General features: G+C 39.0%; 1 protein-coding gene across 1 annotated transcript; it reads right to left on the bottom strand.

Annotated features, from left to right (window-relative positions):
- Window positions 1–13,163: 13,163 nt before the first annotated feature.
- On the bottom strand, window positions 13,164–14,225 carry LOC137977093 (uncharacterized). The gene has a single exon (XM_068824380.1). The coding sequence runs from the start codon at window positions 14,223–14,225 to the stop codon at window positions 13,164–13,166; it is 1,062 nt and encodes a 353-aa protein (XP_068680481.1).
- Between the last annotated feature and the right edge of the window lie 2,962 nt (window positions 14,226–17,187).

The raw sequence follows: 17,187 nt of genomic DNA, 5'->3' as shown, positions 1-17,187 counted from the left end.
CGTAGCATGTCTGATTTCTAACTTCCTCCTTGTTATGAAAGCTCTGCAAATTCCAGCAAAGAAACTAGTTTCGCTTGCAGCTCACTATGGGGTTAGGTTTGCTTGACAGGAACCCAATCTGATGGTACCGCCTTTACTGATAGGATTTATTTATTTATTTATTTTTCTTCCGCCGTTGGTTGATAAATTTGAACAGCAAGAAAACAGTAATAATTTCAAATGTATATAGAGCTTACATCCAATTGCAAACACGCACTTTTTAAACATGTAAAAGACAACAATAACAATAGCACTACATTTACCTGAGTTTCCGGATACAGCGGTCAGCTTCTCGCTGTACTATGAAATCACCGAACTGTGGAATGGGCATAAATTTTCATATCACTACCCCGCCCACTTTGTTTGACAGCCACACCCACTTTCTTTGATTGGTCTAAGCATCAATCTAATTAGCCCACGTAGATAGTTGAATGAAAATCATCCTTCAACTCTTCAGCTTTTTTACAGGTTCATGATGGAAAGGTATGAGTTTAAGGTAAAAGGGCCAAAAGCCAAATGTGTAAAGATCTTTTGACAGCGGAGGAGGTCAAAATGTTGGACTTAAGACTCTCATGTCCTGCATCTTAACTCGATTTCCCAGCCTAAATGTGAAGGAATTGAGCTTGAAATATGCACAAATGACTGGATTTAGCTCCCTGCCGATGACCTAGATTCATTTATAGCCATGATAAAGACGGCAAAAGACTCTGCAAGGGAAAACCTTAAGACGATTAACCTGAAAGTGTGTCGCCAAACTACGAGAGAATGTCGGGGAGCATGCATTTGGCTAAAAATCTAGAAATCAACCAGCACGACGCCTTGATGAAGAGTTTACTAGTAGTTTAAATGAAGCTAGCAACAATGTAGAATATGAATTTCCTACTCAGAAATTGTTCAAAAAACTTGAGAAACAAAAACACGGGGTTAAACAAACTGTCACATCAAAGCAACACCAGGTATTTGAGCTTTTGAGTTCTTCAAGGAAACCGTTGTGTTGCAACTGTCATACTTCAGGGCACATCAAAACTATGTGCTCCTTTACACCCCGCTCTTCTGCTACAATATGTAAAGAGATTAAGCGTTATCCTGAGCAGGAGAAATATTTCAAGTCGAGGCAGCCCGAACTAGGATAGGATAGGATAACTTTATTTATACACGGTGTTTCAATCAGTTGATTTAGCTAATTATCTATAGTAGTATGTCTATCTACCTAACTACAACAGAGTGTTTTCACGTGACGTCACGGCGGCCATGTTGGTGTCCCTGAACAAAGGAACCGCAGCCATGTTGGTGTCCGCAACTAATCCCCCGGGAATTGAGCTCCAATATCATGCAAATCTTTTCTTTTGTTTTGGTGGAAAAACAAGTTTACCGATCACGTGAGTGAAAACACTATAAAATGTAATAATAACAATTAAAATAAAAGAAATAAATAAAAGAAATAAATAAAAATTCTGCTTTTCATGGATGCCGTGTCTAAAATCTACTTAAAATTAAGATATTTGTTTTCGGTATTCCTTAAACGATAAGCACTTACATTGTCACGATATACAAATCTGGATCTCAGATAATCAGGTGTCATACCATGTAATGTTTTATACATTACAATAGACTTCTGTTCCAATCCTTGATAGTAGAGTCTTTGCCACCCTAGTGCCCACAACAAATCATCTAAATTACTATCATAGCTTGCAGACATTAGGATGCTAGCTGCCCGATTTTGAAGCCTTTGCAGTTTCTCAGAAAGGCCTTTATTACAGTTTCCCCACACTACATTTCAATAATCAAAATATGGTTGAATAAGGCTATTATAAACTTTAATTAGAACATTAAATGGAGCGAGATGCCGAATTCGTTTGATTGCACCAATGGCACAAGCTATCTTCTTAGAGATGTTTTCAGTATTACACTCTCAGCTTATATTTTGATCGACATAAACTCCAAGGGATTTAGCAGAGGTTACTAGTTCTATTGCGTTTTCGTTTATAGTAAGAGAGGGACTTTCCGTAAATTGTGATAACGTCTGCCTTGATGCAATAAGCATAAACTCAGTTTTTGTCATATTTAGGGTACGCTTGTTAGCAGAGAGCTATTCGTACACATTACTCAGGTCGTGATTAAGGCAATAATTTATATGCTTAATGACAGTACTGGCAAGCGTCAGCTATATTCTTCCTTCTTCATGCTTTGATCGACTCTATGCAAATTTCGTTTTAAAAAGAACAAAGCGTTTGTGGACTTGTCCAGGCGTGTAAAGCCTTTTGTGTGTGTGTGTTTTAAAATTCTATTTGACTCGCTTCAGAACGATAGGGTTCTTACTCCTGTTTGTAGGTATCTGACCCCAAGTCCAGAAGGTTGTTGCAGGCGTGTGCCATTTTGAATGTGTTGCCAAACCAAACTGGTGTTGCCCTGTTTTTCCAACTAAGTTAATGTAAACTGACGTCAATGGTGTCTCATTGGTCCGTGATGACATCACCTCTAACTCATTGGCTCTCTTTCCATTGTTCTTTTCGCTATATATATTTGCGCCACCACCCAGCTGGTTTGGGTGGATACATAACACAAGCACAGCATACACATCTCGCTTACTTTCTCAATAAAAGAAACCTTTGCATATGTGACTGGTATCACATTAACCTAACCCTAATTTATGTGATGCACATGTTGTTGGACATGTCTCTTAGGGTTACATCATGCTCCAGCATTGCATGTGTTAGGGTTACACAGCGTCGCGTCATGACCCAACTTGCCCCTAATTTATGCATGCCCCCTTCTTTTGTCTTTTTGACGGATGATGTCATTTGATGACTACCTGTCAAATCTGGTTTGATTAATCGCATACAACTACTATTACCTGGGATGCTGAACAACAGATAAATTGATTTTGTCTAACTTTTATGTAATCTTCTTTTAGAAAAATTTATTAAAAAGCGATTTTTAAATATGATCACCTGTTAAAAATGTAAAATAGTGAAGAGCAGATAGACATACAAAACATACATATTCTAGTACTGACGTTTGTTAATAAGCAAAAAAAATATAACATACAATACAAACTGTATTGTGCGGCGCGTCGGTATGGTTTGAAACACATGCAAGTACTGGATTGGCTCCGCCAACAACCTGGCTATACCCTACACAAACCTGCAAGAAAGCACTTTCGTCGTTATCAAGTAATTGTGTTTGATATAGATTCCCAATGGCAGGCGGACTTGGTTGATTTACAACATTTGAGTCATTTGACGTCGGAACCGAATTTAAGAACAAGACTTTTCAAACCTTCCTCAAAAAGGAGAATGTACATCATTTTGTAACCTACAACAAAACCAAGGCCCAAGTGGTTGAAAGATTCAACTGCACTTTGAAGTAAATGATGTGGCGTATGTTCACTACCAGCAGCACATACCATTATTTGGACCAACTAGACGATTTAGTCAATGAGAATTACAAGCAAAGCGTACACCATAGCATCAAAATGAAATTGGCAGATGTCAACGAGAATAATGCATCAGAGGTCTGGAACAATTTGTATAGGAATGTGTTCAAAAGCCAGCAAAGTATAAATTCAAAGTGGGAGATCAAGTCAAGATCAGTAAGCATAAACACATCTTTGAAAAAGGATACTTACCATAATGGACGGATGAAACCTTCACTGTTGCTCAGAGACCTGTGTATCGTCAAAAGGAGGCAGACGGTGACTGGATTCAAGGCACTTTTTACGAATTTGAGTTACAAAAAGTGATGGAGACGGAAAAACACCTGTTTTGTATTGAAAAAAATTTAAAACGCAGGGGACGAACGATGCCTTCAAAGGGAACCTTGCAAGAAATCCTTTCAACTTTGAGCTGTTTGACCTACACAACATTCGGCTGACTGTGAAGGGAGAAGAAATGCCTTATTCTGCGCTGGATCTGATGGGTGGAAAAAAGATCAATGGTCACAACATGCTGTTTTCAGGAAGTGGAGACATGAATTGACCTTTTGAGCGCTAGCTTTCATGTGTAATGTCACGTGACTTTTCATGTAAACAAACCTCGAAGGTTCGGACATTTGAGCAGGTCGGACATATAACACAATGAGATGGCGTGGCAAGGGGATATGAAATGTTGGTTTCTTTTTGTGTTGGACTCGGAAATGATGCAACAAAGACACTAGTCACTTTGATGATTAGCATTTGGTGTGGGATGCGGTAGTATTACACTCCTTCTACAGGTTTTACAGGGGTCAGTCAGGTTTGAACATCTTCGACTCCTAGGCGGACGGAAACAAAATGCATTCGTTGCATTTTGTTATTACGAATACCTTCGTGTATTTAAATTGTCATATATTTTGTGCACTTTGAGATCAGTAATAAAACCGAATGAATTTGATTTGAGTGTGTGTAAATCGAGCCTCCTCTGTCATTGAGCCTTTAAATTCATAAACACTAATTCAGACTAGCTAACTTCAGCAAGCAGTCCTGTTTGCAACAGTTGCAGGGTCAACAAAATTCTAAGCAGATGCCTATTAAAGAAGGAAGAAGGACTTCCACACAATGAATATCACAGAACATAAAAAATATTCGCAGAAGCGTGGAGTTTCAGTGAGCACGTTTTGAAGTCTTTGCTGATAGAACTTGCCATTGCAGTTGAAGCAATGACGCTTTACTTTAATCAAGGTAATTGCCACAAATGAAACTAATGCTGATCCGGCAATGGATGCTATCAGTAGAAAGACAAAACCAAAGGTGCAGACAATTGATTAATCCCAATCAGAAGTTCATGACCTGCACTTCTGTCCCGATCCATTTTCCATGCAATCAAGATCATGAACAATTTCATCTCCTCCGCACCTTTCGGCTTCCAAAATGTTTCAGTTTAACCACTGAATGTACCACTCCACTGGATGTACTAAATACGACAAGCAGGGACTCACCGCTTACAAGTCCTTGGAGTTTACCTCAAAAATGTGCCAATTACCAACTAGTAGTCCTGTTATCTTGCCTTTATTAGAAAACTTTATTTCACTACAGAACTTGCAGACAGGTCAAGTTGATGAAACCGCTAAATCAAATCAAATTGTGAGTGGTGTTAATGAATTAAGAATAAAATACAAGAGCTTCTAAGACTGATGCAAACATTTTGACGGAAGAAGTTTCGTAAGTTGTTTTCTTCGTGATAAAGAAATGAACACCACGGAAAAGCAATGGCAATGTGAGGACTGGGGGTCATAACCGTTTCCAAGAGCAAGAGAGTCTTCTCAAGAGAAACTGATAGTGCTAAAAATGTCACCAAGTTGGTACAACCCATTCTCTATTTTCCAATGCCCCATAATACACTTTGTTTGCCCCCCAAAATTTTGCATAAGCTACTGTTTTCAAATACCCTTGGGAATATGCAATGTCCCCAACAGCAAACGAAGTGTCTCATGAGGCATTCGAAAATAGAGAATAGCATAAGCACAAACTGTCGCTACATAATTGTAAACAAACAGTGGAACCCTAAAATGGTAGACATTGGGACTATTTCAGGAAGCCAGTGCTCCCAATCCATGCAAGCGGGTTTTGAGCCATACCCACTACAAACTGGATTTGATGTCAAAGGGCTTTTTGATTACGAAGTCAAAGCCATTACTTACAGCAATAATATTCAGAAATGCCAGTGTTCTGAAGATTGTCCAAACACTGTTGTAGAATATATGTGTTACTGGAAAAACAGAGATCGGTTTGTGGCAACACAAATGGTGATGGTTTTGCATTGAAGCAACATTTCGAGAGATACTCTAGACATTTTAAGATACGTATTTTAGGTGTAAGTGAAGAGGATGGCGAAGACTGTATGGCGATAATTTTGGATTACATTACACCTCTTGGCTTCAAGCATGCAGAGGCTGAAGTTGAGAACACGCACCATACAGGGAAAAAGCAGGGTGAGAGGCCTAGACGTATCATTGCCAAGCTTAATAGCAGGCCATTGAATAGAAAACTACTTCAAAGCTGCATTTCACACCTAGCGACTTCGAAATTCGGAAAAAAGCTCTCCCACTTATGCGAAAGGCTTTTGAAGAAGGGAAGAGAGTTTGTTTCACAAAAGGAAAACTTTTTGTGGACGGAAGGGCAGTCTCAATCATGTAGAAATTTATAAATTTAAATACTGCGTTGTAAATGATTGCTAAATTGTTTGTTTGTTTTTTTTTTTCCCTACATTGTGTAGCACAGTAAAGGCAAGCCTTAATGTCCATCGCGCGATGCAGTAAATTTATTTTTTTACGCTTTATTCTTAACGGTAATTTTCCAGACATCATATTATTCATATATCTGAAAGTTGTCACTTTATGGCTTTACTTATTGGAAAATTTTAGTAATTATTCTTGGATGGTTATTTAAATATAGATACCTGGCGATCCTTCTTCTCCTTAATTTTGATTGTTCTCTATGTTTTGTTATCAAAAATGGTAAAGGGTAAACTTTTACCTTTAAATACGAGAGGTATCAGCAACTTTCGAAAAAGACGGACGATATTTACTTGGCTTAGAAAACAAAAACCAGATATTGTTTTCCTACAGGAAACACATTCCACTCGAGGGAATGAAGTTTCGTGGAAAAGAGAACGGGGTGCTTCATTGTTTTGTTCTCATGGGGCTAACAATGCGAGAGAGGTGGCTTATTGGCTTATTTCCAATTCTTTATCGGACAAGGCTTCTTATGCTTATTCCCAATTCTATCGGACAACGCTTCTAACGTTGACATGATTTCAGCAATAAAAACTGGTCATTCTGCAATAATAATAGAGTTTCAAGATGTTGATGACAAAGTAAAGGGTCTGGGGTTTTGGAAATTAAATTGCTCCCTTCTGAATGATAAACAATATGTTGATGAAATAAATTGTCTTCTCCCTTCTTGGCTTCAAGAAGGGAAGCGAGAACTTAGTGACCAGCGCTCTGTTTGGGATTGGGTGAAATATAAGGTAAAGAAATACTCCAGACAATATTCGATGACTAAAAGTCAGCAGAGGAAAGCAGAAGAATGGCAGTTGAATAGAGAGTTTCAAGAAGCCTCTTCAGTTTTTCAAAAGAATCCCAGTCAAGAGAACTTATCAGCTTTAAATGTATTGAAAGAAAAAATGGAACAAATGTATGGCAAAAAGGTTGAGGGTATAATAGTTAGACCACAAGCGAGATGGTATGAACATGGAGAAAAAATTCTAAATATTTTTTTATTTTAGAAAAACGTAATGATATAAGAAAGCACATAAGGAATCTTCAGCTTAGTGGAGTAATTACCGTAGATCCCTTCGAAATTTTAGAGGGGGAGAAAAAATGTTATGAAAATCTTTAAAATCAAGAAGAAATTGCACAGACCAAAACGAATTATACTTTCGCTTTGAAGACTTGCCTATTCCAACACTCCCACATGAATCAAGATCTCTTGGTGAAGGACTAGTAAGTCTTGCAGAGTGCTCTAAAATTATAATTTTTTTTCCATTAAATAAGGCTCCCGGAAATGACGGTTTACCTATAGAAGTTTCTAAAACTTTCTAGAATCTCTTGGGGGAACCTCTTGTTGAATGCTTCAATGCGTCTTTTTAAAAAAGAGAAATGAGCCCTTCACAAAAACAGGCTGTAATTACATTAATTGACAAAAAAGATCAAGATCGTTGTGATCTTCAAAACTGGAGGCCAATTTCTCTCGTGAATGTTGATACAAAGGTAGCCTTAAAAGTTATTGCAGAAAGAATGAAAAGTTTATTGCCTAAATTAATACATTATAATCAATCAGGATATATCCCAGGCAGAAATATCAATGAGAACATAAGCTCAATTCTTGATATAATGGACTATACAAAAGCTAAGAAATTACCCGGAATTTTACTGTTTATTGACTTTGAGAAAGCATTCGACAGTTTGGAATGGACTTTTCTTGAAAGATGTTTAAATCAATTCGGTTTTGGGCCTGATTTCATAAGATGGGTCAATGTTTTCTATAAAAATATTCAAAGCTGTATCATAAACAATGGCTTTTGCTCTCATTACTTTAAGATTGAGCGTGGAGTTAGGCAGGGGGATCCCCTTTCCCCCCACGTTTTTGTCAACGCGATTGAAATCTTAGCGATTGCTATACAAAACCAAGACGATATTAAAGGCATGAAAATAAATGATTTAGAAACTGAACTGCTGCTGTTCGCTGACAACACAACTGTTGTTTTATCAGATTTAGATTCTGCACGAGCTTTGTTTGTACTACTTGATCGTTTTAGGGAATTTTCTGGATCAAGACTTAACGTTGCGAAAACAGAAGCAATGTGGATCGGCTCCCTCCAACACTGTGAAAATAAACCACTTGGGGTCAAATGGAAAACTCGCGTTAAGCTTTTAGGAATTTTCATTAAATATGATGTACAGATACTAGTTAAGAAAAACTTTAAGCAAAGGCTGAAAAAAATTAGAAATACAATAAATTTGTGGAAGTCAAGGGGTTTGTCAATTCATGGCAAGGTTAACATCATAAAAGCAATCCTTCTTTCAAAACTAATATACCCTAGCTCGGTGATAAGCACTCCGTCGAAGTTATAAACGAATTTAACAACTTAGTTTTTCATTTTCTATGGAACGGGAAGGATAAACCTATTTGAAGCTCAACGTATGCACCCTATGAGCAAGGTGGCCTCAAAATGATAGATTGTGAAACCATGATAAAAGCGTTGAGGTTGAGCTGGTTAATGCGCATAACCGATGAGGTCTCATCAGGTTACTGGAAGTCTTACCTTGACTACCTTTTGAATAATGAAGGGGGTCTATTTCTATGTCAGTGTAATTATGATGTAAACCAAATTAACATCTCATCTACTTTTTACCTATCAGGATCTATTGATGTGGTGGTCAAATATAAGAGAAACTTTAGATGAAAATAATGTTTATAAATATATTATATGGAACAACAAAGAAATCCAAATCGATGGTAAAAGCGTTTTTATTAAACATACAAACGATCTACTCTTTGACAAGACAAATATAGAGTCTTTTAATGTTCTCAGAAGTGAGGGATTGACAAGGTCCAAATTTTTAGTATGGACAGGCTTAAGCCAATCTGTTCCTTCGAAGTTGCGTGTTAACATACCCAATTTTAAGGTGATTCTTGATTTGGAAAGTCTTAAATGTCATGACTATTACTGTTTTCTTATACAACAAAAATTGGAAAAGCCAAGTAAATGGGTTAAGCTAAAGAAAGAATTTAGCTTCGATGACAAGCAAGTATCAGAGGCATTTCTTTTGCCAGTGAGGGTTGCTAATGAACCGTATCTACGCTCCTTCCAGTACAAAGTGTTAAATTATGTTCTGTTTACATGTACTAATGACTGCTTGTGTAAAATAGGATATGTCTCTAACCACAACTGCACTGTCTGTCATCAGCTAACAGAAACCATATCCCATATTTTGTTTGAATGCTCTTTTTAAAATTGTTTTTGGAATGAGGTTAACAAAAAATTTTGAGTAAAATCAAGAGTTGCAGAGGCCTCTCGCTTACATATTGCGATGTTCTTGTTGGATCTTTAGAGGAGGAGATGGATCTATTTAATTATATTGTAATTTTGGGAAAATCTTTCTTGTGGACTTGCCGATGTAGAGAAACATTACCTTCTTTGTGCCATTTCATAAGAATTTTGATGATTAAGTATGAAACTAAAACATATATTTCAAAACGAATCAAAGTGCCACTGTCGTTACTCGTGGATATGAAAGTTACCGCGATTGTTTAAAATTGGCAGGCTGAAGTTTTCTTTATGCATTAGCATTGATAGTTGGATAATTCTGTAACAGCACGGTGGGCTCTCATGCAACTAGATACCCAAAATACTGCATGTATGTGAGGTAATCCCCTTTTCTGGAATTCAACCCTGTGAAATAAGTATACCATTTCTCCAACAGGCATAAGATTACTCTTTAACACATCCTCTATAAAGAGCTCTACCATGTGTTCAAAGTTCGTTGCACAGATGACAGGGTAATTTCGAATAAGGTCTGATTTTTGTTGCCAGGTCATATAATGTTAATGTCATCAGATTTAGCAAGTAGAGCAGATCCATTCAGTAATATTAACACTTTTTGCGCCAGTTATACATTCCTCCAACAAACCTTGTGAACATTTATCATTATATTTGATACACTTAGATACAGATGATCTGAACCATAACTGATCACAGCAAGTGCATAAATATTCAGCGTCATGTGTTATCTTATCACGAAAAAGACTGAATCACTTTTGACATGGAATGTCTAATAGAGCCTTGACCTTGACAAATTTCAGTTTGGTTTAGCCTTGAGCTCTGCATAGCTTTCCTTAAATGGTTTTATGCTTTTCTGTTTGGGTCTCTGATATGTTCTGGATTGCTTTTCTTTTCCTATTCCCTTGCTGCTTCAATATTTTCAGATCTGTTTTGGCGTTTTGCATTGTTTTTCTTTTCCCTGAACTCTTCAAGTGATTTTGTCTCTTCCTCTTGATAGAGTCTCTCATATAAGCTCTTTTTTGCCACTGCTTTGTAGAAATTATTACTGACACTCATATCATTTTTGGCCATCGTTAATTAATCGATTATTCCATTTCTACATGCATTCAAGTCTTCGCGTTGGTCAGTGAAAGGCGGTGCACAATTTTTTGCACCAATCTGTACTTGTTCAGAATATTTTGCTTCACCTTCGAAGAAAGCCGTTTCTTTAATTCTTCCGTTTCTTGCTTCTAAATGCAGCGGAAGGTGCTCAAACACTTCAGTATAAAAGCGACATACAGTAATGGCGGCGCACAACCTCGCGAACAGGAAGTCACAGCGATGTAAGCTGTGTTGTGATTATCCATCCTGATTGGCTTATTAGATCGAACTTCCGGTTACGCAGGAGTGACACATTTGCATAAAGAACCTCACCAAAACTCGTGGATATATCCACGAGTAATAAAACGAATTTGTTTAAAGAAAAATGGAAGATTTTTGAGGAAACAATTTAAACTAATAATTAGGCAACACTATCATTAAGGAAATGGTTAAGTTAAACAATCATGTAGACAAGAATTGTCAATTTTTTTTCCTGTTTTTTTCTTTTCTTTAATTAATTTAATATGGTGTCATTATTAACTTTTATAAACCAAACTTTATTTATTGTTCTGTAACTTAATTGTTGAAAAAAAGAATTGTAATTATGTAATTTTGGAAATAGTAATAAAAAATAAAATAAAATAAAATAAATTAAATAAAAATTCAAAGTACTACTTAAGTTTAGTTTGAAATGTTTGTAAGTGGGCTGAAACGTTGTCAATTTGTTATGTGGACTAAACAAGGAATCTTCTCTGTTGGGTTGACCGATGACCCTAGCTTCATGTCCAATGTGTGTGCCAAACTAGAGAAAGTTCAAAATTGTGCTTGAAATGAATATTTCATGCCTTCATGCTAACAATGAGTACTGTAAAAGTTGTGTGAAGCAACAGATGCATCACCTGGTATAATGAGTTTAAACTGTTCATGAATTACAACTGGTAATTTCACAATGTTTTTTAAAATGGTTCGCCAAAAATCAGCAGATAATTTCTTTTAAGGGAAATATCCCTAACAGTACTGTAGTGTGGATATGTGTCATTCCAATTAAGAGAAGGTCACAAGTACTGTTGCATGTAATAAAAATAAAACCTTTTTAGTTTTCCTCAACTTCAATGAAGAAACTTTTTCCGTTTGCTTTGACTAAACACTGCATTGATCCCATGGTCAATGGTATGCATGATACATAATGAGAATTATACTAGGGCCGCGAAGCGGCCTGAAGTTATAATTCAAATTATATGAATAGATGAAGTGAGAAATATATGAGACAACAAATGGTAGGAATTTCCTAGTTAGTGCTTCAAACCACTTTTTAACGGCAACAGAAGGGCGAACCCCCCTAAAGAAATAATACAAGGGGCCTGGGTATACACACAAGGCCCTGGTACCTAGATCTTTCGGACCCATGATGCCTCAGTGCCTTTTTGACGCCATGCAATAGACAGGCAAAGGAAATACCCCATAAAAGGGAGGGAAGACGGGTGGGAAGCTCATATATTTCTCACTTCATCTGTTCATATAATTTGAATTATAACTTCAGGCCACTTCGCGGCCCTAGTATAATTCTCATTATATTTCACAGACTCCATTCAAAATATATGAGACAACAAATGGTAGATTTCAACGCTGCTACTACGAGCAATAAAAAAAAAAAGCCATGGTTCCACATAACAGAACACTTTAATTATATACATATGATAATATAAATCAGAACTCAACAGGAGAATAGCTGAGATTACATGTGACTCTACTTTGAGGATAAGACCCCAGTAGCAAAGTCTGAATTAAACAATGGTTTATAGTAAAAAGTTCTCAAATTTGAGGCAGAGGACCAGTCGGCCATTAACATGATAGTCGACAGCGGGACAAATGCATTGGCTGCTGCTGTCGTAGATGCACCACGCACAGAGTGAGCTTTAAAAATTTGACTGTCTATTCCTGCTGCACTCATAAAGGTTCGTAGCCAACGCCCCAACGTTGTAGAAGTGACCGGTTTGTGGTGGCGTATAAATGAAATAAACAACTTATCAGGAAGAGAAGACGGAATAACGGGTCGAACGTTCCTAGATAATTTTAGATAGTAGCTAAAACAGTCCACGGGACAGAGCTTCCTGTCTTGGTCAAAACGGGCAAAAAATGCTTCAGCTGGTTTATCCGCACTGCCAGATTTTCTGGGGACAGTGAGTTTGAAAGACACCCCTTCTGGAAGGACGCTGCAATGTCTGAGATCCAGGGAAGCCAAGGCAGAAATCCTCTCAGGACAGGTTAATGCAAAGAGGGTGACTAACTTCATTGAGATAGCTTTAAGTGATAAGGTACTGTTCTTCCCCAAAGAAATCACGTATTTAATCATAACATCAACATTCCAGGTATGGGAATTCCTGGGTTGTGGAGGACGTTTATTGAGAGCTCCTTTAAGGAGCCTAGTAACGTAAGGATGCTGACTCACTGAGAAACCGTCTATCTTTGGATGAGTTGACGAAATAGCAGAACGAAGGACGTTAAGTGATCGGTACGCTAAGCCTTCGTTAAAGACTTCTGTTAAGAAAATTAGAATGTCACTTATAGATGACGAAAGAGGATCAATTTGCCGTCCAGAACACCAGCGGCACCAATGGTTCCAACTAGACTCGTAGGTTTTGTGTGTGGAGGTACGAGTTCCTGCGATGAGTAGGTTGGCAACATTTGTTGGAATGCCCTCAGCTTGGAAACGTTGGTAGAGATGTGAAACACGGCCAAGTGAAGACGAGGATACATTGGATGAACGCGGTTCAGGTCGGTTGGGTCCGTTAACAGGGTTGGACTGTTCGGGAGCAACACTGGCTGGGATATTATAAGTCTCAGCAGAACTGGCCACCAGGGCTGGGCTTGCCAAACTGGAGCAACGAGAATTAGTTCCGTTTGGTCGATTGTTACCTTCGTCAGGGTTTTCGATATCAGAATGAAGGGGGGGAAGGCATAGCCCCGTAGAGTAGCCCAGTTGATCGTGAAGGCCTCGGTGTGGATGGCTCCCGGGTCGGGTCTCCAACTGATGTAAGCCGCGAGTTGACTGCTTAGACGACTCGCAAATAGATCGGTCTGGCAATTCAGCAGAAAAGGCTGAATAATTATTGGGTCCAACTTCCACTCGCTCATGTCCGTGAATTCTCTGGACTCCTTGTCCGCTGAGACGTTGTCTCTTCCTGGGATGTGAGAAGCTATCAGAAGGATGTCTCTTTCCTGACACCAATCCCACATCTCTAATGCCAGAGTCATAAGTTGGGGGGAACGTGTACCCCCTTTGTTGTTGATGTAAGCGATGGCGGTAGTGTTGTCTAGTTGCAGAGATACGGATACGTGAGACTTGTCTTTGAGAAAGGTTTTCAAGGCCAAAAAGGACGCCTTTAGCTCTAGATAATTGATGTGTTGGAGAGACTCTTTTTGGGACCATCTGCCATTGGTCTGAAAGGATTGATGCACTGCACCCCAACCTTTCTTGGAGGCGTCGGTCGTGATGATCATATCCGGCGGAGGAAGGTGTACAGGACTGCCGTTTGCATTGAGGGTGTGTCTCAACCACCAAGCAAGTTCTACTCTGGCACTTGGTGACAGGGTGATCAAGGCGTCGTAAGACTCCTGGTTCATTTGTAGGCCCCTTATCAGGTCTGATTGCAAGTGACGAAAGTGAAGTGGAGCTCGCCAAATGGCTGGTCTTGAGGACTCTAACAGACCTATTAAACTTGCTAGGTCTCGCAATGTGATACTTTGAGAAACGAGCAGACGTTGACAAGAGTCTAGAATTTTGTCGGTTTTTTCTGCCGGGAGAGATAGCATCATGCACGTTGAGTCTATTTGGAAACCCAGGAAGGTTATCGCTTGTGTTGGAGTCAGTAATGATTTCTTGAGGTTTATTGTAAAACCAAGGGACTGAAGGAGACTCACTACCAGTTGAGTATCTTTCACAGCTTCCTCCACTGTTGCAGCCAAAAGAAGAAAGTCGTCCAGGTATATAAGGACTCGAATGGCCTTCCTTCTCAGGAATGCAGCGACAGGTTTTAGAGCTTTCGTAAAAATTCTGGGGGCTGAACACAGGCCGAATGGAAGAGCTTTGAACTGGTAACAAGTTCCCTTCCAAATGAAGCGAAGGAACTTTCGGGAAGTCTCGTGCACGGGCACAGAAAGGTAAGCATCTTTTAAATCTATATTTGTCATAAAATCACCTGGTAAAAGCAACGTCTTTAGGCAACTGAGGTTTTCCATCTGGAAATGCTCGTTTACAATGAACTTGTTCAAAGAACTTAGGTCTATCACCGGACACATAGATCCTCCCTTTTTGGGTACAAGAAACAGGCGGCTGTAACAACCGTCTCTGGTAAAAGGGGTCTTTTGTATGGCCCCTTTTTGCAATAACTCGTTCACTTCCTGGGATATTAGGAGTGCCTCCTGACCCGATGCTTGGGTAAATGGTTGAGACTTTTGAAAGGAAGCTTATCTTGTAACCTGAAATAATTGAGAGAATCTGTGGGTCCGATGTTAGAGTTCTCCAAGACACTATGCACTCTGAGAGTCTGGCTGACGTCCCTTCTGGGGAGGGGGACGAAAAAGCCCGTTTTTTGAACGAGGCCCTGGGTAATTTGACTGAGATTTAGAAGGGTTTGAATACCCAGTGGATTGATACTTGTTAAAGGTGTCTCTATGTTTACTTTGAGACTGGGAACTATTATTACGTCTAGAAAAGGATTTCCCTGAAGTTTGCGACAAATTTTTCGTGAGACCCCTTGACAACTCGGCCTGTTTTGAGGCTAAAGAGGGGAAATCATCTCCAAATAGCCATGATTTTGCATTAGGAAGAGGTAGTTCCGCGAGGTTTGTCCTCGAACGGTTTATGGTGGCAAGGACTCTCTGTCGTCTCAGAATAGACAGCTGAGTATTGGCTGAGCCTAAAAGGCAAAGAGCTTGTTCCAAAGGTACTTTAATTTCCTCATAAGTTGGAGCTGAATCATTTTCGATACAATCATGAAGGCCACAAAGTGGCCCCGTGGCATTTAGGAAAGCACGCTGGGCATTAAACATTTCCTTATCCCTTTCTTGTACAAACTTTTTCACTTTAAATGGTACTTGATTCAACAATTGTTGATCGAGTTTTGGAGCAGAGAGTGCATCCACTTCAGGAGTTGCCCAGTCATCCATAATAACCAGAGATTGCTGGTAAGATAATTTTCTCCGAAAGTTAGTATCCAGAAACTTGGAGAAGGAGGTTGATGGTTTCCAGGAGGTTGATTTGGCAACTGGGTCGAACAGCCCATGATCATCACTAGATTTCGCTGAGTCTTCAACTTCGTCAGATGTCTTACTAGACTCTGTTGGTGCCTTAATAGGCGCTACGGGTGCCTGAATAGGCTCTTTGGGTGCCTTAATAGGCTCTACGGGTGCCCCAACGGGCGTAGTAGCAGTCTTAAAAGATGTTTCAGTCACCAAAGGCTCACCTATGTCCAAGCCTGACGTTTCGCCAGCCATAATCGACAAAGCATCGTCATCAGTATTTGCAATAGATTCTGGCTGATTTGCTCGGGACTCTAACGAGTCTATTCGATTGGAAAGACGTTCAATCGACTGAGGAATCTTCTGAAGGAAATCGTTCTCGTTCTTGCGCCGTTTCGGCGGAGACCCTTCATGTATGTCAGGCGACGATACAGAGTTTTGGCGGGAAGATGGCGACCGGGAGCGAGTCCTTTTACGCGACTTGTGTCGTCTATGTAACATGTTCAGCGATTTTAAGAGCCATTTTCCCTGAAAATCGAAAATCGCAAGACACTCGTGAAAAAATCGAATTTTTTTTTCTTTTGCCAAAACATCCCTTTTAGTACCCTAATTCAAGAAAAAATAGTTTTGGGTTCAAGCGATTCATTGTACGGGAGAAATTACTAAAAGTTTGAAAAATCGATTTTTTGCTGGTTTTTCGTACTCAAAACAACTGAATCCGACCGCAACAATCCCTAACATCAAAACTTCAGCCGAGAATTATTACATACTTACTCTTTAATTTTATGAAAGAAAATTTGAAGAAAGGAGTTTTTAACAATTACAATCGACAAGTTTAAAAAGGTCAAATTTGTATCTCTGGAAATGTTAATAAATGAAGGCGAACTTTAACTGTTGTAAAAGCCCTCTGGTATATGCCACTTCCTTGTAAAACCCATATAGAATAAAACCTTGGCTATTGAACTAAGTTACTGGAAAGTTTTAGCTCTGGGAATCCAATACAGTTCTCACACTAAAGTAAGCAATTTGAGTAGGTGAGTAAATAAAACGTATGCAAATTAGACGGCCCGCTGAATGAATTCATATTTTTAACGCAAAGTTTTGTTGAACGAACAACTTACCATTGCTTGTTGTGAGAGAAGTTAAATCCATCTGTTAATCTGTTTGTGGCAACTCATCCATAACTGATTTCGACCAAAATGTGTCCAGCAACTTCAGCGCTTGAGCTATCCAAACACTTCCCACGCAGCGCTTATTACGCGTCATCAGACGCTTCTGTAATAATGAAACCCGATTATGTTTTGGTCCGAAAATAACATACAGAACATTAACGGCTGCTCAAACC

This window comes from Montipora foliosa, chromosome 11, assembly GCF_036669935.1.
Source record: "Montipora foliosa isolate CH-2021 chromosome 11, ASM3666993v2, whole genome shotgun sequence".
Classification (NCBI taxonomy): domain Eukaryota; kingdom Metazoa; phylum Cnidaria; class Anthozoa; order Scleractinia; family Acroporidae; genus Montipora; species Montipora foliosa.
This window is presented reverse-complemented; position numbering and strand designations above follow the sequence as displayed.